Genomic DNA, 21,771 nt, shown 5'->3' with positions numbered 1-21,771 from the left:
CTGAGCTAGGCTCCAGGAATCACCTCCAACTAAATAATTCCACGACTACATGATCATCAGCTGCTATCCTCATCTATCGCATATCTGCTGGAGAACAGCTCTGAGCATTAACCAGAGTACATGAAAATCACTCGTCTGGACAAGGAGGAGGGGAGTGAACCTTCATCTGAGGATACAGGGACTTTGACCCACCTCTTACGTGATGGACTATAGTCACTATGTGTTGAGCAAACAGTTCAGAAGGACTCCGTTGAGACTGAGCAGACTGAATATGATGAAAAATAGAACGAAATTCTTGCTCTTTTTTGTTGCTATGCACAAGGTCACGACACAGCTTGCGTTCCTGAGCCAGTATGCCACTTGGACTAGAGAAAACAGACCACATGAAGTAGAACAAGGGAAGCAGTTTGTTTCAGAAGATCAAAGTAGAAGAATTTTTATATAATACTATGAAGTAATGTAATAACGTTAAATTGCACAAGCTAATTGCTTATTTAAGTATCTTTAAAATACACTAATCTAAGTTACTGTACTAATTCAGATCACTTGTTGCTCTGTACTTGGAGGGCTGCAGAGATATTAAACCCTGACAGCTAAGAAACACAAGCTCATTCCCACCCCACTAGCTGGCTATAATCCTCTGCTACTGTTCCTAAATTCGAGATTAACCTCTAACATCCCACGTGGTATATTAACATTTACTGGCTACTGCTGTACAAGTGTGCTTTCTGGAGCAACTTTTTACTGCCTTAAGATTTCTCAAAACAATGCCTAAGTGTCTGTCAGAGCTTCCTAGAGTTTCAGTAATGCTACGTTGAGAATAAGCATAAATGCTCTCCAGAAGAAATGTCATTTAGCAGCGCTGTAGTTTTACTGTATCACAAACTTCTAGAAGCAAGACGTCACCAAGTACTTGACTCTTTCCAGAGGCTGGTGCAGCATAAAAACTGATGTAGAAACATTTACAATCTGAAATTAATCTAGTTGGAAAAAAACGAGGAAGTTTTTTAACCTCTGTGCTACACATTATCTGCAAACTGGCAACCCCTCCAACCTCCTGCCACACAAATGGATCCCATAAGTGTTCTAAGGCCAGAAAAAATTTCATCTCTAACACTGATACAATACAAATTGTGATACGGTATTACGTAGCCTTTCTCAGATTTGAGGAACATAAGATCTCAAGAAGACAAACAGGCAGCCAAAATCACTATTTAACCTGCCCAAAACTATAGCAAATACACACCGTGCAAGATCTTCGTCAAAGGAATCCATTCGAATATTGACCTGGGCCTCACGAGTAATGGAAAAGGAGGATTTGCCAGGAGCTAGCCCATCTCCTTTCGTTGCTGGCTTTTCCTTTACCTCTGAAGTCTTCCTTGGTGGTGGGGAAGAACTTTTTTCCTGGCTTGTTTTATAAGTGGTCACTCTAAAATTCTTTTCAGGAACAAAGCCCCTGTGACCTGATTCAGCTCTCTTGGATGCTGGCCTCTCTTCTTTTTTTGATCTTTCAGAATAGCTTTCCTCCTCCGCTTCATCAGATTTCCTTTGCTTCTCCTTTCCAGGTGGCAAGAACACCACACCTTCCCATTTTCCTTGCCTCTCCTCTTCCTGACTTTTACTTGACGTCGCTACCACTTTAGACATAAATTTGGGCTCATCATCAAACTCTGAATCTTTTCGGCCCTTTGCCTTATCTTTCTTCTCCTGCTCATCCGTTTCCTCTTTGCCATAGTGACTTTCCTTGTGGAACTCCGGTGCCTTTAGCTTGTCAAAGTCATCCCGGAACTTGTAGCGCTTGGGCGACTGACTGCCACGGTATCCCTTCTCAGAGTCTGCTTTGGATGTATAGGAATCAGATTTTGCCTTTCCATCTGTTGATCCCAACTCAGAGAAATTCCCTTTTTCTTTAGGTTTTTCCTTTTCAACATTTGTTACTTTCTGCTCTTTGTCTTTCCCATTCTCAGTCTTCTGCTCTTCCAGATATCTGTTCATAGAAGACACATTACAACAGTTCTCTTAGTAAAAATCAAAGAGGTTAATACTTCAGTGGAAAGCAGTCAAATCTTAGAGAACACTGAGATATGCACGTACAAAAGATTGTCTCTAGGCCCTAAATAACTAAAATGTAAAGCAGATTTCTCGGCCTGGATTTTAGATTTTTACTTCTCAATAAATTCAATAAATGTAGAAGAAAATGGATATGCATAACTGATGAAATGAGGCTTAAAAGCAAGTAAAAAATACACTTACCCACAGATTCATTTTAAGGAAAATAGTAGCATCTTACCCAATCAGTTTATTTACTTACAAACCTGCTTCAGGAGAACAACACATCAAAACTTTCAAACTGGGCTGTTCTGCTTTAAACAACACACTGGAAATAAAAGCCTCAAAAGCTACTTCAAATTTTGGATGCAAGTTTCATAGGTAAGCTAAATATTTCATGACAGACTGTAAATACAAATAAAAGCAAAAAGGTTAACAGTGAGGAATATTTTGCTGGGAGAAGACAAAACATTTAGTAAGAACAACAATTTATCATAAGCTAGTTTCAAGCATCAGAACTAGGTTTTAAAGCAATCATTAAGCAAAACCCTAGCTTTGAGGAGAAAGCAGTAATGCCCAAGGACGTTAGTTCAATGCTCTGAAAAGCCCAAACCAGAGTTACATTGTTTTTTTTTTTCCCTTTTTAAAGTTCATACATCCTTGATATAGGATAGTCCAAAATAACTTTAAAAGGAATAAACTTAAAGCACCTGTGAATGCTGCCATATCTTTTAAAAGAAAGCACCACCTTAAGGCAGAAATCGCAGTGGACTAACCCAGCAAACACAAACGTGGTAAATTGATTCCTTCCCTATAGAAGGTTGTGTCTTAATTCAGTGATGACTTTGGTGCTTGCCTCTTAATTTCAGTGATGACTTCGGTGTTCATCATACCACCCACATACACAGGCACAAGCTTCAGAACTACAACTGCCCTCGGCTGCTTGCAGCAGGCCATGCAGCAAGACTGACTTTGATTTTATAATACCTAATGTAATTGAAGAATACACTACTTAAAAAATCTTTAACCGAAAAGTAAATTACTTAAAAATGCAAGTTTCCAGTGCATGCTGTTAGGCTGCCAGAAAATCTCACTAGGCACATCTTCATTTCAAGTGTTCATGCACTATAAACAGTTTTGCAGGGAACTAACAACTGCTAGAACTAGCCAAGTTAAATCAGAAAACGACCCCCAACTTCCTGCACCACGGGGCTAGGTCTGCATTTTGTTCCACCACCGAGGCTGTACCATGCCCACAGCTACCTAGCACCCTGCACACACGGGCACCTTGTTCCAGCTGGAGCCCGCAGACAGGCTGAGAACTGCTGCAAGTGCTCGTGAGGACGCCTACACATGCGAGCTGGCTTGTCAAAATACCCTGCCACAGAGAGAAACGCGTCACTTGCCTCTTTGAGAAGGCTCCTCCTCCGGGAGCTGTGGTTTCCTCCTTCTGAGAGGTACTGTAAATTGAACCGATTGGCGTTGGACTTTTGCACACAGGGCTCTTCCTCGTCGGGCTCAAGCCTGCCGAGCCATGGTCAAACGGACTCTGGTGAGAGCCCGCCTGAAAGGAGGTGCTGCTTTGCAAAGAAGAGCTCAGCTGCGACGGGTTGGAAAGCGGAGGGCTCGACTTCTGCAACGGACTCGGCCGAGGAGAACGACGCCTCACCACAACCGACTGGAGAGGGCTTTTTAACGCAGGACTGCGTTCCCTCGGGCTAAGCTCAGGCGCGGCAGCTCGTGACGCCGAACCTGTCCCATAGGTGCTCATATCTTGCCATGGTTTTGATCCCTCAGATGCCTTGACATCTTGAGCCGCCGCTCCCGAAAACGGCTGCTCCTTAGAATCATCCCCTTGATTATCTCCTGCAGCCTGAGATGCCCGGGCATCCTTGGAAGATGACTTCTTCTCCTTTCCAGACTTACGCTTAGAAGACTCAACTCGGCTGTGATTTGAGGAAGACCGAGAAGAGGAAGACCTCCTTGACCGATCAGAAGATGACTTATCGGAATTTCTAGAATGACTTCTAGACCTTGGTGAAGGAGACCTCCTCTTGGGTGAACGAGAGCGTGACCTCCCTCTACGAGGGCTATACGCTTGGCGGTAATTTTGCCAGTTAGACCTGTAATTGCCATATCCTCCTCGGTTATACTGGCCCCATGGATAAAACCCTCGGTTTCGGCCACGAAAATAATACGGTCTCCTGTATCCTCTGTTATGACCTCTGAAATCACGGTTCTGATAGACTCTTGGATGGTTCCTTTCTCTGTTATGAGATGGAGAATATGATCTTGAACGAGACCTAGAACTGATAAAAAGGAAAAAAAGTATTTTAAAAGTTTTTTCTTAACTTTTTATTTGAAGCCTTATCTTCCCTCTCCCACGTCCCTCAGTTCTCAAACACTTTTGAAATTGATGATCAAGATGAAATCCCACTTCTGTGCCAGGTAAGTTAAACAAATTGCAACACCTCAGCACGAGGAGAGCAGGAGGGGTGCAGATGGCACACTGCTCTGTGGGTCAAGTTTCAAAAGGTGAGCCAGTTGCCACAGTTAGGAAGCTGGAACTCCAAACGAGGACTGCAGAGGGAGGCAGCCACTCTCCAGCCCGGTGCCACGAGATGGCGCCGTCCAGCATTGCCTCCGCTCACAGCACGAAAGCGCCGGCTGTTCGTATAAAGAACGGAACTGGATCCAAGACAAGCAAAAACCCTGTGAGATGACTGATTGAAAGGACAAAACGTTAAGGGATAATTGTTTCAACAGTCTCTCCCGTTAAAATGTTGGAACTGCTGCTGTGTAACTGCTCAGAAGCCCCAGTGTAGCTCAGGTTTAAGTGCCAGCTTTAGAGCAAGTATTTCCCAGCTGTTGGAAAAACACAAAACTCTGTTTAACGTCTGAGATTTTAGCAAATAGTGCTTTTAAAGCAGAGAAAGTGTCCAAACTAGTAGAATTAAATAAGAAATATTTTTCAAAATGAAATTTAAGTACGTAATATTTGTTAAAACGGTTTCCACACTCCCTTCCTATGTTAAGAGACCCATACAGACCCTATAAAACACACTCCAGTAGACATGTATGTCTTCTACAGAGCAGCAATACACAACTCTGCTGCCCCCTCTCTGTTCACATCCCAAACCACCACACACAAGGCAATGCAAAGCTCCCATTAGAAGTCCCAAAACATTGAAGTACGTGCAGGCAGTAAGAAATGTATTTTATTTCTATTTTTTCCACCTATCAAATACATTACAGTCATTGGTATCAAACAAATTAATGATAATTTAAGCACAGGCTTCATCTTTTACCTCAAACAACCAGAAAGCCTACGCAACTTACCTGAGACACCTCCTCATTCAAATCATAACGATAAGGAGGAAAAGCACAGAAACAGACAGCAAGAACAATTTATAAGGAATCCTAGTCACAAGCACTGAGAACGCTCCCGTTTTCAGAAAATTGCTGCATTTGTTACTAATTACCAGCCAGGGACCTGTTGTATGCTGCTTCCAAAATCTATTCTATCATTTCAGAAAGGTTTACAGCAAGAAACTTTCATTCCAAAAGTTGCAGAGACTATTTACAAGAAATCCTTTTAAAAAAATACAGTAAGTTCTATGCCAAATAAATGCCACCAGTAATGACAATTCTCCCAACTTTGCTACCCCCTGTAGCTAAGCAGCTAACACTCTGCTCCAGCTCTAAAGCACGCACCATTTTGCAATAGTTAAAAATGAAAAAGTCATCAAGAAAGCAAGAAACAGTAGGCAGACTCCAACAGAGCAACGCAACTTAGAAAAAACAGTAAGCTTCCAGAAGAAAGAGTAAAATACTTTTCACGACGTATGCTCAGGTACACAGTAAGAGATTTTTGTGCCACGACATCATGTTAGACCTACCTCAGAGAATATCCTAATGCCATACAAGATGACTTGCCTGTACTAAGCCCCTCCATATTGATTCTTTTCCAAAAAAAAGTTATTTACAAAGCAGAAGCAGATTCAGCAGCAGCACAGAGGAAACAATCATGTTTGTACAGGGTGCCTTTGTTTTCAACTGTCAAAGTTCCTTCACAGCAAGGCAGATAATCCCAAATGACAACGTATTTTCCAGCATTCCAGCTTCCTTCTGCAAAGAACTTGGTTCGACTGAAGTCTCCGCCTCTAACTTAGTTTTGTCATGTCCTCCTCTCTCCAACTGGATGTTTATTATGGCCTCTGTATTTTAAAAATCTCTTTAATTGTTAACAGTTGCATGTGTTTACAGACTAATGATTTTCAGAATAAGTGTTATTCATTCGAGATCACTGAAAAAGCAGCTGAACATCATTATACCCAGTCCAACTAGCACGTCTTTGCCAGATACAGCTAAACGCTCAGCTAAAAGAAAAGGAAAAAAGCAGATATCCCGATAGCCAGGGAAGGAACGAGCCTTTAACTGGCCAGATCAGAATCAATTCAGGGAGGTAAGAACAACAATTACTATGCACATTAGTGATTTCTCAAAGTTAACTGCAGCGAAATTAACTTCTACTTTGTCCAACCAGAACTAGAATTTTGTTTTTACTGACTCCTGTACATTGACAGGAGGGGCAGGGAAATAGCAACACAAAAATTGCCCCTACCTTTCACAGCAGTGTCTGTTAATTGACATTAAGACTCGCCTGAATTCATTTTCAAGAGAGAAAGCATGCAACATCCGCAAAGGCCCCCCAAGCCTGGGATCAATTACATTAAAAGCTTAAAAAAGCCCAAGATGTTTAACAAAACAAAGGAGCATGCTTTGCTACAAACCTAACTCTCCTTCCCTGCTCTATGGAACCCACACTCAAACTCTCTCGCTCAGAGGAGTAACGCACGTCTGATCAACCGCATTTCAAATCTGCTAAAATTATTCTGCGTACACAGGTTGTCAGTCATGATGAAATGCCAAGTTTTTTGTACTTTGCCCTGATTTGGCAATTTCAAACATCATCAACCACGGCCACCCTTTAATATGGGAAACCAGAACTTCACAGAGATTGTGTGTGGTTAGACCACTGTGCTTTTCCTAATGCTATCACATTACATACAGCAGTAATTAAGAACTGCAGAAGAACACAGAAAAACACCTTTTGGCATGGGCTTCTATTAATATCTTTTAGGAAGAGGGAAAGTACAGACGTCTTCTCTTACAGCCTGGCGTAAAATGGCTGCACCAACTTCACTGCAGACTGCATCCCTGACAAAATTAGCTATGCTAACAAATCCACTTTCTGATGTAACTGTGCTGTACCTGATAGCACTCTTATTAGGGGAAGGAGATCTAAAAAGAAAAAAGTAAAATTGCTGTTCACCAAAGACTTGCTATAGGGTAACTCTGTTAAGAGTAACTCTGTTAAGAGTTGAAGCGTCTTGACAGCGCTAAGAACTAGTCCCAATTTCTTGTCCTAGTCCACTGAAAATACTTCAGAACTGTATAGGTTGGCAGGAAACAACCTAAGACACAGGACATTATCTGTCCTTAGAAACTAATCAAAGGCTTTATATAGAAAAGCACTAAGTGACAAACCACCTGAACAGGACGGAGGAAAAAACACAGTCACACCCACAGATTTCAGAGCTGCACACACTTACCTAAGCCTGCGTTTTCTTGACCGTGAGACAGAACGAGAACGCGAGCGAGATTTGGAGAAGGAACGTGAGCGAGATCTTGATCCGGATCTTGAACGAGAAGAACGGGATCCAGACTTTGATTTGTTGGTTTTAGACATCTTTGCAAGCACCTGTCAGTTACACCTGAAGGAAACAGTGAAATAAACTTTGAAAAATGAAGTCACACTGGAGACCTGAAAGAACAGGCAACATCTGGCAGTCTGAAGAAATAAAATAAAGCTTATCTGCCAACCTCTCTCATCCCCCCAGACTCTTCTCTAATTTTTGGAAGGAATCACAAACAAAAACAATAATCCAAGATAAATTAATAACCCTGTTTCCACAGATCTGTCTAGCTATGAACACTCAGGTTAAATCCAAGACGTGTCCTGTCTGTTTGTGCAGTTCATGCAGTTGCTGTGATCAGTGCATCATCCAGTGGGGAGTTGTAGTGCAGCCAAAATAATTTAATGTCCTTCCAAATATTCACGGAGTCATTCAAATACTAAAGACAGAAGGTAATACCTTGTAGTATTAAGTGACTCAAAGTAGCTACCGCATAAGAATTATCTGTGTTATTTTCAGGAATGTAACCAGGTACAGGTTCAAGAGTCCCTTAAGAGGTGATTTTAGGGCATACAGTCTGACCAGACAATCCTTTCAGTTACACGACTATCTGATCTGTCAGCTTGTAAGCAAAACTTTGTATCGAGATGCAAGATTTTCTAAAGGACTTTCATCACCTCTTACCTTCAGGGAAAGAAAAACATTCAGGAATATTCAGGACAGAAAAACCCACAATAATTGTTAACATAAAGGGCCGGAGCATACGGTTTACATTTGAAGGTCGGGACAAATCTCGATAGGATTAAAACTGCTGTGTTTCTTTCAACTGGTCAGATTTTTTTTTGTCAGGGAGCTTCCGACAGGGGCCTTCACAAACTTCCCCCTGCACGGTACGAACAACCACGTTCTGTGACCTCCTTTCCACGAAGGGCTGGGAGCAAACCTAACATACCAGAGCGACAGATCAGAACAGCTCGTGCCATTTCTGTTCTGCACTTGCAGTGCTTTGAAACAGTAGTAATAGCTGACCTATTTAATTTCTGTATCCAGCCACAAACAAAATTCCTTACAACTCAAAAGTTGATCGTGCTGCGAAATACGCTCCAGCTTCAGATTCCCCATTGGTTTCAGTTTAGTTCTGCAGCTGAAATGGAAAAGGCTTTGGCCCCTGGCTTGGAGGAGAGGAAGGGAACTGTGCTCCCTCCCCTCAGGTTACGTTCCCAGGCTCTATTTCCCTTCCTAGAAGCAGGAGGGAGCAGCAGCAGGTGGGAAGGGGAGCCATGCTACTGATAGCTGCTGTCCGGATCCTCAGCTATTCCACACCAGTGGGCAGGGTCAAGATCTGAACTCTGCAATTCCACGGGCAGTGGATGAAGCTGAGAAGAAAACCTGCTCACATTAACCAAGTTTCATTTACAAATGTTAAATAAATTGCTTCTGCTGTTAACAGGCCACCAACTTCACCCCACCACCTGAATTACTTCCTCCACGTGAAGGGAAGCAAGACTACTAGATGACCATAGCTTCATCATAGAACGCAATTTTCGCACGAAAAGCAAGTGATGGTTTTGGACAGGTTTCAGCAGGTGCTTCCCTCTTAGCACGCTGCTCTCTAAGCAGACTGAAATCCCATCAGGACACCCAACACCGCGCTGTGGCGTGGTGAGAGCTCTTGCTGTTTCCGTTGGCTTGCATTATACAACAGTGCAAGCACTCGGCGAGTTGTATCAGCTCACTAATCTACCTGAAAACTAACACCAAAAAAAAAAATTAATCCCTCACACTTCAAGGAGATCAATGCACTAATCCAACCAACCTCCTCACCATGTAAATCCCAGGTCCAACACAGAGGAGCAGACAAATTCCTGGCTAGACAGGAGCACTGCTTTCAGCAGCAAGGCAGTTTGATGAGGTTACGGCAATCGGGAAGCAAAAGAGCTGAGCTACAGTCCAACGTGCACTGCATGTGGTACCATCCCCAAATCGTAAACTGAGGTCCCATCAAAACCCTTCAACCCTTCCTGAAGTTGCTTACTTCTGTGCTGATGAATCAGACCAAGGAACTGATCCAGCAGCAAAACAAATTAAAATAAATAAAAGACATTAGTTCATTAGAAAAACAAAGCACAGACCGGAGAGAAGCAATGGATTGGCTTTCCAGGAAGCACCACGAAACATTTATATTTACGTGGCATACAGGAACATCCTTTCATAAACCTTTGCAGTTTAAATCTCTTCCAAGAAATTACATTAGCAAAAAGTCCTAAAGTTAGTAAAATGTTGCATACGGAATTTGGACAAAGGGGCGAAAATGGTGTAATGACAGGTTTACAGTTCTGCTCGTATATACACGTACAACAGTAAAATTCCAGTTACTGAAAAAAACCCACTTTTATCCTGACTTATCATTGAAAGGGGATCTGTAGACAGCTTCATTCATGTTTTGGAACTTTATATATAATGCATGAAAAACAATACTTCAGGAGAAGAAAACTCTCCATAGCTTCCAGATTACAATTTAACATATTTTTGGTTTGTCAGGAAACATCCCCAGTGCTAGCAAGCGATCCTCGTAATTCTGCACAGCATGTTCTAGGGTTGGACCGATCGTCATATGTACTTGACCGTGTTTGATTCATTTCTCTGCAGATCCGTCCGACTGCAATCTGAGTCAGGCAAGCAGTCAGAACCAACTCTCACATGAAGCAACCCCCACACGAGCCACATGGAGGCTGCCAGTAACACCGCGAGGAAATCTGATCTCAATTTTAATCGGTGCACTAAAAGGCAACTTGCTATTATATTTTGTTCTCTTATTTAAGATTTGTCACCTATCCTCCTCTCAAAGACATCATTGGCAGGTCACTAAGACTTCCTACAACATGAAACATTGGTTTTTTGTTCGTCTGTTTCCCTCCAACAGATTTTGCCAGAATCTGTTCCAAATCAGCCTCCACTACGTTATCCCAGCTCCAGGTAGAGGCAGCAGCCTAGAAAAGATTTAAACGTCTTTGTTTTTCCAGGTGCAATGTAATAAATCCAGAGGTGGAATTTTAGGTTCTCTGATCAAACAGAAACTACAACTGTGACTGTATTAATAAAAATATATTACTGAATAAACATAACACATGCTTAACTAAGAGCTGGCTTTTTATTAGTGCCTATTTAGTTCTAGTACGTTATCAGCACTTCAGCTTTAATCACGACATATCCTCCTCTCAAGTAACTTAAGGAAGCTCAAAATACATATGAGAGCCCCAAAAGATCATTTAGTAAAAGTCTAACCAGTGTTTTTAATATACACCTTCCCATGGCAATCAGGGTTCTCAGAAGAGACTGAAATTAGACGGCTTTACTGAACCTAAGCGGCATCTCTCCTGTCACCGGATCCCTGGTGGAGACGCAGTCGTTGGACAGCTGCGATACACACTCTGAAAGCACAAAGGCAAGCTGCTGATACCGTGCACGCTACACAACTACAGTCATAGCAAAGCGAGCCCAGTATCTGCTGGAGAGAAACAGCAGCTCCTACATGCAGTGCAGTTACGGAAAAGAAACCCGAGCTGTCACGGTTTCAGGTATACCATTGCAAAAATCACCCTCGGAGCCTGACGGTTCCCAGTTCAATCTACTACAGGTCCCTGATTCAAAAATAAATAAATAAAATTCCTAGCTTTATCAGAAGCAGCTAGGGAGGCTGAATTTTAGCTGGCAAGCCTTATCACAAGGAAGTAGAACAGCTCCGCAATTCAATCACACTCACTGAATATTGCTGGATTTCACCAGCACGCTGCCTGGCTCTCTGCTACGCGAGCTGCAGCTGCCCTGTCCTCCCCTTCACCCTCCACCCCTTCCCCTCACCCTCCACCCCCCTTCCCAGGCACGGCAGGCAGCAACTGCACTCCATCGATCTCACACCTCCGCCGAGCAGAGACGCCTGGCAGACCTGGGCACTGAAGTGCCAGCCGTGGTTTGCGCGCCCACTCTTTCAGGATACGCTTTGTGTGATTATTCCGTCCTACAGTACCGCAGCAAAGGCAGAAGAGAAAAACAAGTAAAGACTTTGCTTCTACTTCTGGTCCTGACAACAGACTTCTCCGCTTCTGGGCTCAGGCAGATGTAGGGCACTTTACCAGCGTAAGAAAGGAGGGAGAGCACTGCGACTCGCAGCAGCCCGCAGAACAACTGGCCTCACTGACGGCAACATTCCTGACTTCAAGATGCTCAAGGTCAAGCTGGTTCGGACTTCGCCTGAGCCTAAACTGGTTTTTAATATTATTTAACTGGTATTTAGAAAACATAGAGGAATGATAAAAGGGTGGTAATGCCGAAAACCTGGTGAAAAGGTCTGTTGGAAAGGAGTCACTGAACATTCATTCCTTCCAAGGGATGATAGTTCCAGTAAGTGTTAAGTGAAGAGCTGCTGTCATGAGCTCATTAAATTGCCCTTTTCAATACACTTTTGAGAAACCACGACCCCAAAGCAGTCCATGTGAAAGCTGTGACTGTCTGTGGCTCTGAGACCATGTAAGAATCTGCTCACTTAAGTAAGGAAGTCCTTAGCCTCTGCTGCCCTAGGAGAGAAGAAAGTAACACTGTTCAAATCCATGAGATCATTGAAAACTGAAGATCAATAGTAGCTGTGACGGGTCCAGAGTTTATGCCGAGCTACTTTAATTATTTAAATGGCTAAAAAGCATCTCAAATCCTAAAGTGAACAAAGAGGCAGGAGGAAAACAAACCGCCAAAAGCTGAGCATCTGTGAAGCAAACACTCTGCAACGCTCGCTCCCCGCATTCTAGAACAGGAGGAAGGCGGCCCTGCTCTGGGAACAAGGAGAGGATTGCAAAGACAACCTGCGGTAGCTGAGCACTGCATTGGTATCAACGATTTGCAGCAAAAAGGACTGATGAATTGCAACCAGAAAAAAAAGAGGGGACTCTATTACTAGAATTTTATCCCTTTTTTTACCTCCCTTTTTAAAATAGAGACATTCAGCTATGTAAACACGACTGATTGAGCACTTCTCTCTGTATCCATTTTAAGGAAATTCCAGTGGACTGACTTGTTTTCACTTTCAGTTGCTCTACGCAGCCAAATTACATATATGGTTACCAAACGCTCCGACGGCTTTGAGGAACAGCACAATGCCGATCACGGGGGCAGCTGCTAGGAAATAGGGCCATACTTCATCACAGGCTGGTACTTTCCAGAAGTGGAAAGCTTGTTTTTATTTCTAAGATCATGTTACACGTTCTCGTTCTCCCCTTTCACTGTACTAACAAAGCTATACCCATTCAACTAAAATATTTTAACATCATTCCACAGAAGAAAGTTTACAGAAAAAAAAAAAAGATTTAATGTTTCCTGTTCTATTAAGGGAGAAAAAAAAATGCACCAGGGGAAATCAACAAGCACTACCACTGCTACAGCAAAGTTCACTCCTATGCACGGTCATTTTTCAGGGAAAGAACGTATGAAAGGCCCATTTATAAATATTTCCTTTTAATTCACTAAATACATCTGTGGAAACAGCAACTTTTCCAAGGTCAGCTAGCCAAAAATCAATCCAAAGCCAATCAAAAACCTAGCACACTAAACCAGAACATGGAAACAAAACAGAGGAAACAATGGTAATAGGAACAACTGAATAGCATGAAGATGATCTAAATTGCATCCCAAAATCATAAAACTGCTCCCAACTAAATCCTCTGGGGCTCTGATATAATAATGTCAGGGAAAAGCTACATTATAGGAGATTACAAAACTATCCCATGAACTGTGTAATTTCAGGATGGCTTTCTATTAAATGACAACCCTGAGGTTCAAGAACAAGCTCCACTTCGACATAATACCAGCTCTAAGTTACTGTTATCAAGCCTGAATTCAATACGAGTTGAAATATTTTAACAGGCCAGTACCATTAGAATTTAGTTCTCACCACAGCTCCTCCTGGTTGTGCCTCTTCTGAGATAAATCATTTTCCAAGAAAAAGTACGTGGTTAGAGCTGACCTGACAGAGCACAGAAGTGGCTTGCAGCCCACAATTCCAGCTATGTTACATTGCACAAAGAGCTAAATACCGTCCAAAAACTTAACACACTTTTTTTTTTAAATAGTTCCCCTAAATACCAACAGTAAATACCAACATTTACAGTCATGCAATTACAGAGGTGCAGAAAGGGAGAACCGCTCCCTCCAACCCTGGGCTAGCTTGACAACTGTTTTGAGAGTAGACATGATCCACTTTAAATCACAATTTTAAAGCTGAGCCTCTTTAACTAACAAGAGGTGTAAGTCCTCAGAAGGTCCCAAAATAGACCTTAAAAGTATCACTTGCTTTAAGCTCTTTAAGAGTCTTTGCAGTTTACTTTGATCTGCAGCACTTACTAGCCAAACACTAGCGTGGTACATGCAGTACCTGTGCCAAAAGCTCCCTTGCCTTAGAAGTTATTTTTAATCTTTGCCAATTTTTAAAAGGATGATTAACTCCTAGCATGAGGTAATTACTACTAGAATAGAAACCAAGTTTCTATGCTCAATCGGGAACCAAGAGGTTAAACAAACCAAGCATTGGAGTCACCTCATCTCCCCTATGTTAACACTGCAGTTGTAAACATACTGTGGCACACGTTTAGTCCTTCTAAGAATTAATGATTTACTTACTGAAATAAAATGTGTTCAGCTCCTAAACAAAAAAACAATTGTTCTGAAAGAATCTATTCTTATAAAACTTGCTAAGAATTACCCTGATGTTACAGAGACACCTGTAAATGAAGCAAAGCCGACCAGCGAAGGCAGCAGTGGCTGCTCACTTACCTTACACCTTTTAGGTTTTTCCACTGAGCGTGATGCTGTGCCCCCAAAGCCATGCACACAGCCTCATTCAGCTCCCAGGGGGATGCAGCTTTGCAAAGCATCAGAAGACAAAGCGTGCCTGGTCCTGAGAGGGGACTACAGCAGAAGCGTTTACACAGTGCTATGGAGACTCCTCATTAGCAACCTGCTCCAACAGCGCTCACATTTCCTTCCTGCTCCCAGCTCCTGAGTTGCCTTCCCATGGCACTGACTCCACCTCTACCTTTAAAGGGACACGATTGCTCCTGCTGACACGCAGAGGGCTTCCAGATGGAGAACCAGCAGCCTGGAATCCTCTGACAAAATTTCTTGAAGCTTGGAGGCTATTTCAAGAATTAGAGTTTGCCTTCTCCATTTCTAAATCTTTGCTGCAACCCATCATAACACTCAAAGAGAGAAAAACTGGAATAGCGAACGCTCCTACCAAGCCACTTCAATGGACTTTGCCCAAAGACAAGCTTTTGTCATGAAACGGTGTCAGAGATGTTAATGTTTTACCAGTTTTATGTCTTCTGACAGAATTCAAAACGAGCGCTCAACTCTGCTCCAAGCAATGGAAAAAACACACTGTCAAGTCTACTGCTGCTAGCCACTTCCACTGCCTACCTAGGCTTCAGAATCGGATTATTCAGAACAGTTAAGTAGAAATTTTATGCTGCTTTTCAAGTGGCCACTGACTGGAATCAGTGCAATGCTTCAGCCAAAAAAAAATTTAACCAATGAAGTTTAACATGCTGCATACCCAGAATATAGGGGATATCGGGAGGTATATTCCAAGCACCGGAACACGCAGTTTTACCACCTCTGAACATTTTATTTTCTATCGCATGCCTACCTGCTCAAGCAGATTCACACCTTGCACTCTTCAACAGTCAGTTTTTACTGTCTCAGCTTTGTAAGTTATGAAATCAGGAAACAAACCTGAAACGAGAAGAAAAGGCACTGAAGCACTTTTTATTTACATTCTTTTACTTACTGCTGTCAGTGATCAAAAGCAGTCCAGCTTCCTTAAGCTGTCATTCAAATCTGCACCCAGAACGCTCACCGTCATCTTAAACATTTTAACAGAGCAGATGTAGTTGCAGAAGTTTACTGCCCATGTCACCATAAATTCTTTCATGGACTGTTTTGAAGAACATTATTTCTAGACTCAAGCTGTCCAAATTCTGTGTCTACTTCCTCCTTCTTTCTTCTGCCTGCCCCGCTCCTCATCCCATCTCCTCTTACATACACGCTAACAGTTTTCATTCTACCTGCACAGCAGTACTGAAGCAGTTTCTCTCAGCTCATTTGTACGCTCTTACTGGAGTCGGGACTCAGTATTTTCCCATGTCATTAAAGAGAACCCAGAAGCCAAGAGAAATAATTGCTTTCCTGACAAATTCATCCATCAGCATAGCACTGTCTTCAAAGGGTGCCACTAGTCCCTGTGAGCTGTCAGAGCTTTGACAGGTCAATAATTATATTTCAGTATTCCTCCCTGTACTGCTAGGGGGGTGTAAATTTTTTAAGGAGAAAACAACAGTAAACAGATCCTCAGAAATGACTCCATGCTATTAAACCCCTGAGCTACCAGCAGGAATGTCATTTACTCTGTGTTCAACCACAAAATAAACCTGTTCAAAGATATACTTACACAGATACACCATTCTGGTTATTTCCCTGAACAACAAAAGGTTTCAAAGGCTACTTGAAGATTACTCTTGCTCTGAAACGGCAACCAACTCCTACTCTCATCCAAGAGGGAAGGTCGTATTCCAAGGTTTAGTGTCTTCTACACCACGTTTACCAACTTGTGGGGAACAAAATGAAAACATACCACTGACTTTTTAATGCTGTTGTGTCTGTCTTTAGGGTTAAAGAGAAAAAGCTTGCTTTTTGGGGAAAGGCCTCTAACATTCGGCCTTTTGCAGGGGATATTGGAAAAATTGGCTATAACCATTCTTTCTCGCTTTGTGATGAAAACACTTCACGTCTTCTGTTTTCATGCTTATTCCCCAAACAACATTACCACAAACTCCTGTTACGATATGCTGCGGATATTTGTCATCCAGCTAAAGATTGGGCTGAATTATCTTCTGTAGAAGAATACGGTTTTCATCTTAGAGCACTACTACAATAAAAAAGAGAACCAAGACAATACACAACAACTAGGAGCTAACCTTTCTTCCAGATACGGAAAGAAAGGTAGGAAACGTGCTCAACGCTCGCTGCTCAAGCAGAAACCATAGCCCAGGAGTTTCATATCCCAGAACACTATAAAGAACATTTCTATATGCCAAGACGTGGGTCAAACGAAGAACATTTCTTGTTTTCACAATGCCTTTTTCCAGGAATTTGTTTCCTATTTCCAACTGGCCTGTGCTACTTTAATTACTGTCTTTTTCCATCCTCCACTCCTTCTTTGAAGTCTTTCAAGCAGCACTCATTATTTCAGACCTCTCGCAGATGTTAGAACAGAGCAGAACCACCAGAGCCCTGCACGGAGCGGTCATTTTGCAGGGTTACAGCTGAAATCTCTCCATCCTTGGCATGCCATTAGGGACTGCTAACACCACACGTTACCCCAGCCTGCCAGCGAAGAGGAAAACACAGCAGGTATGCCCCTGGAAGACACACTTAGTGTGTTACAGACAAAGTATAAACACTTGGAAGATGTGGTAACAAGTTAAATGGTTTACGTACATACCTTAGAAAGGAGCACATCACTGCAAAACTTGTTACTGTAGTTTCAGTTCATTACACAAGTATTTACAAAACATTAAGTTGCAAATATTGAATATTTTGTAAGAGCTTTTGTATAAAGTCCTATAGAACTGCGGTAGGAAAACACAAATCTACTTGCTCCCTTCTGGCACGCATTTAACGAAAAAAAATAGTTTATTTTGCTGTAAGACCCAACACAAACGAGACTACCTCATCAGTGAAAACATTCCTGCCTAGGCATCTTGTCATCCACTAGCACAAATGTTCAGTTCGGGAAGAAACAGCTGAGCTGCTACTTGATTTGCTCATAATAGCCTCCATTATCAGTGAATAATTAAAAAAAAATCTTTCAGCCAAGTCTACAATTCATAATCCTGAGCTCCAAGACACAAATGAGATTAGTTAATTCAACACAAAACAACAAAAAAATCCTACAAAACATCTCACACAGTCTACTTTGTAGAAAACAGCAATCGTCCAGAAATACCCTTATGAAAACACTCACAGAACCACCTAGTAAGTTAGTTTCATTTTCTACAAAAACAAGCTTTTTACCATTTGGATCAGACATTTGAAAGGCATTCCTCCATTCAAACTGCAGTAGCCTTTGTCCCAGCCAAAAAGCTCCCTCTTTGCAAGTTTAAAATCCCAGAAGGTAAAAATTATGGATTGCTCACGGACCCTATTTCCCAATCTGCACTCTGGGAAGATAGCAGGGCTGGAAAATGTTGAAATGAACAGAAAAATCAGCCCTGTGTTCTTTTTGAAGTGAAAACAATAAACTAGCTGTTTATGAACTTAAACAATAGCAATTACTGAAATTATTTATTAATTACAGAGGCAGAAAATCTGACCGAGCAATTAAAAACACAGTCCTATACATGATCTTGTAATTTACGGCCCTGAAAACACACAGAAGTGGTGATTTTTGATCTACCCCACAGGGAAGCTGAAGAGGTAAGCGGCATCTGTGGATGTCAGGAGAGTTGGCCACGAGCAGTGCTGTAAGGACTACCAAATGTTAGTTAACATACAGTGACACAACTTAGGAAACTCAAAGAAGCGTTGAATAAAACTCAACAACTGCCAGCATCTCTTCAAACGCGTTTCAGCACGGTCTCATTTCAATTTAATACCTGGCTGCAGAACGCGAGCTGCACTGTCCGACACCAAGTCGCTCTCTGAACACCGAATGATACCAGCGAGAACAAACTGGTTAAATAAGCAAACCTGAGCTGCTGGGCTAATGTAAAAACCACACAGAAAATAAATTTGTAATAAATTCGGTGCTCTGCACTTCCCCTTGCACTCAGACTCCCTACTCTCAGTAAAAGCACCCTAACGCCCGTGTCAAATCAGAGCAACGTCGTTTATTAGACACGTATCTGGCAAAGAATGAGTTTTTATTTTCTTCGGCGAGTGCTCCAAAGGGTTATTTTTCATCCCGTGCATTAATTCGCCGCAGTCCCCGCGGCACTTGGCTCGTGCACCTGTCGAGGCTGCTCACAGCTGAGGGGCAGCTCGCACAGCGGCATGCGGCCACAACACCCCAAAACCCCCAAAAAACTAGTGAGAGGACACGTGGCACCTCCAATTCCTGCGTATCTTCCAGCCCGAGCAGATGAAAGTTTTCCTGGACTGTGGAAAGCCACTCCAGCAGCAGCAGTACTGGCTTCGCAGCCCACTTGGGACAGGAGGATTTATCTGGCGCTCCCTTCTAACAGGCTGAACCAACCATTAACCACGGCCACCCCCCTCCGTGGAAATCAGCGTTAATACTCGATGTCGGCCGTGTTTTATTGCTGAACCAAAACCACATTGCTCTTAATGATGAAATCCGAGCTAAAAATCGCAGTCCTAATCTCAGCGCAAGAAACCAGATCTGGAAGTTTTATCAAAGCGCAAATAAAACATGACCACAGCAGTTTTGGCTATCAGAGTGCCTACAGTAGGTTAAAAGATGAAAATAATATTCCTAAATGAGTCATGTTTGACAAATATCAATATATTGAAGCAAATTATCTCCTGTTCTCAAAGAGCCGTCCAAAAGCACGACAGATTAACCTTGCTATGCAACACCTGCTCATCAGCAAGCTGTGCACTGAAGTTGCCCAAGTTTCTTAAAAAAAGAACTTAAAAGTGAAAAAAGTTGCAGGTGTCTGGACATCAGAGCACACAAGAAGTGCCAGGGGTAACACACAGAGTACAGAAAGCACACTCTGACTTCACTAGCTCAGGTATCAAAGTCTCATAATCTCATTCTTTCTACTCGATTCTTCCTCGTCCAGCCAAGGTTTGGTCTTGCAGCAAACATTAAGCAGGCCCTCGACATGAACAGAACGCTCAGGGGACAGGAGAACGAGCCACCTGCACGGCTCCCACTGCCGCCCCGGCGGACTGCAAATTAAAACGCCGTTTCTAATCACGCAGTTCAAGTTTCATTAAGGTAACGAGCAGAAGAGCGATTCCTCTTCCTACAGCAAGTATCCAGGGTATGTTTTCAGGAGATGAATGTCAGAAGTCATACTAAAGGCTGCAAGTACACCTACCAACCTCCCCAGCGAAAATGTTCCTGGACAACACTGCTAAAACGAAAAACAAAACAACTCAAAACAGTGTGTTCTACTTCAACACATGCCAAACACGCTTCGGGGGAAAAAAGTTCCGATTATTCTGCCATGGCAAGAGAAGCCTCAGTTTGTCAATAGCTGTTCCAATTTCTCTCCACTCTATCTGCTTTCAAAATTAAGATTTTCCTTAAAGTATGCCTGGGCTTTCAGACAATTAAACTAATATTTTAAAAAGTTTGGCATTAAGTTTCAGCGCTGCTTTCAGATAATTAAAAGCAGATTCTATAGAATGGCTGGAAGATTATTTACAGGTTCTTCCAGAAAGGACAGATTCTGCAGATTGCTGTGCTGAACAATCCCGTTCCAAATAATCTGACCAGCTGTAAACTGACTGGTGACTAATTCTGACATTAGTTACTTGGCTCAAAACTGTTTTAGGCATCCTCGAGCTTAAAGTCTTCTGTTTTTATTCAGATTGTTTACTGACATGGAGCTCAATGCAAACATATCCAAGAAAAAGCTGATTAGAAATCAGCATGCATGTTTCTGTAACAGAAGTCAGGCAGCTGGATTTCCTGTTAAACACAATCTAAGAAAATCTATAGTAAAAAGGGAAAAACCTTTCAACAGCTTTCTTCTTCCAGACCTACACAATCCAGGAACAGAAGAGCAGACAAGCAGAAAATTCAGATCTTACTCAAAACTAACTGCTTCCTCCCAGAGCAGCCCTACTAATTTGAGTGGTACTCGGATGTGAACTGAACCCTTGTCAAAACCGTTGGGGGCCTACGAATCCCTGTGACTGCAGTTTTAGAACCCCCAAGAGCAAGAGAAGCAAGAAATGCTCCAACTTATTTTACATATGAAAACTATTCACAAATGAGTTAACCAAAAGAATTCAGAGCCATGAATAATTGAAGTTATTGTGCTACGCCCCGTGCAGCAACGGAGGAATAAACCGTGACCTCCAGTGAAGCTTTCAGCTCGCTCTGGTCCCCACAGTCTGGAACCCAGCACACCACATACGCTAATATTTCCTTCGTTACAGTGACCACAGGGCGCTTTAACCAGTTTGGAAGTTATGCTCCCAAAGAAACAGTAAGTACTGGCAAGAACAATTGAATTTGGGGTACCTTCTGAAACACACAGCCCCCAAACTGGGTCTGTACTGAGGGATTAACACTCTTTAATCCCACGCATTTAACCCAAGAAAACACGGGCTGTGGCAATTTTCAGTTATAAGCTGCAAAAAGCAAACCCATTCCCGTTTTTATTATCAAGCCAACACCGGACATTACCTACCTCAACCTGAGTCTTGTCACCTTAGAGAAAAAAAACACGGAAAAGGATGCCCATGACTTGGTTACGTACCTCGTATAGGTCTCCCATCAATGGTGTTTCTGAACGTTGCTTTATTAGAAGCGGCTGAGCTCTCACCTAAGGAGAAAAGGAAAAAACAAATTTAAACCAACCGAGACATGACACGCACAGCACTGGGTTCTGATTTTACCCGTCCGTCCCAACACTGTTTCCCAGTAGAAAAGGCCACCCAGAGATGCCCACTGCAGGCAGGCAGTGACTACGCAGACCCTGAACTCAGGGAACTGATCTCATCCACAGCCCCAAAGGAGCAATTAACCGCAATAACTCACAGGGCCCAAAATAATCAGGTACCAGCCCCCTGCTGCTATCACACACACGATCCTCTGTTAAGGCACAGGTTAGCACTGTTAACACTGAACCTCCCCTCTTAAGACCGGGATTTCAGCTTGACGCCCCCACCCCGCTCCCCAAGCCATCATTGTTTGTGCTCTCAGAGCAGAGAAACTTCTGGGGTTACTTGCCCGGCTTTCACTTCTTCCTTGCACTCAACCAAAGGTCAAAACGAA

General features: G+C 42.6%; 1 protein-coding gene across 5 annotated transcripts in view; it reads right to left on the bottom strand.

Moving 5' to 3' along the window:
- The window catches only part of THRAP3 (thyroid hormone receptor associated protein 3), a 34,201-nt gene that overhangs the window by 7,924 nt on the left and 4,506 nt on the right, over positions 1 to 21,771 (bottom strand). For 2 of the 5 annotated variants that reach the window (XM_035562052.2, XM_035562055.2), the window contains exons 2-7: positions 21,254 to 21,319; positions 15,442 to 15,527; positions 7,665 to 7,826; positions 3,456 to 4,358; positions 1,247 to 1,987; positions 193 to 365 (exon numbers count right to left, since the gene is read on the bottom strand). In XM_035562052.2, the coding sequence (XP_035417945.1) occupies positions 193 to 365; positions 1,247 to 1,987; positions 3,456 to 4,358; positions 7,665 to 7,801 (1,954 nt within the window). In that variant the 5' untranslated portion in view covers positions 7,802 to 7,826; positions 15,442 to 15,527; positions 21,254 to 21,319. Of the gene's footprint in view, positions 1 to 192; positions 366 to 1,246; positions 1,988 to 3,455; positions 4,359 to 7,664; positions 7,827 to 9,220; positions 9,240 to 15,441; positions 15,528 to 21,253; positions 21,320 to 21,771 lie in introns of those variants that run through there. The other 3 variants (XM_035562053.2, XM_035562056.2, XM_035562054.2) reach the window with 2 other exon arrangements.

The sequence above is a fragment of the Cygnus atratus genome, chromosome 23 (assembly GCF_013377495.2).
Source record: "Cygnus atratus isolate AKBS03 ecotype Queensland, Australia chromosome 23, CAtr_DNAZoo_HiC_assembly, whole genome shotgun sequence".
Taxonomy (NCBI): Eukaryota; Metazoa; Chordata; class Aves; order Anseriformes; family Anatidae; genus Cygnus; species Cygnus atratus.
This window is presented reverse-complemented; position numbering and strand designations above follow the sequence as displayed.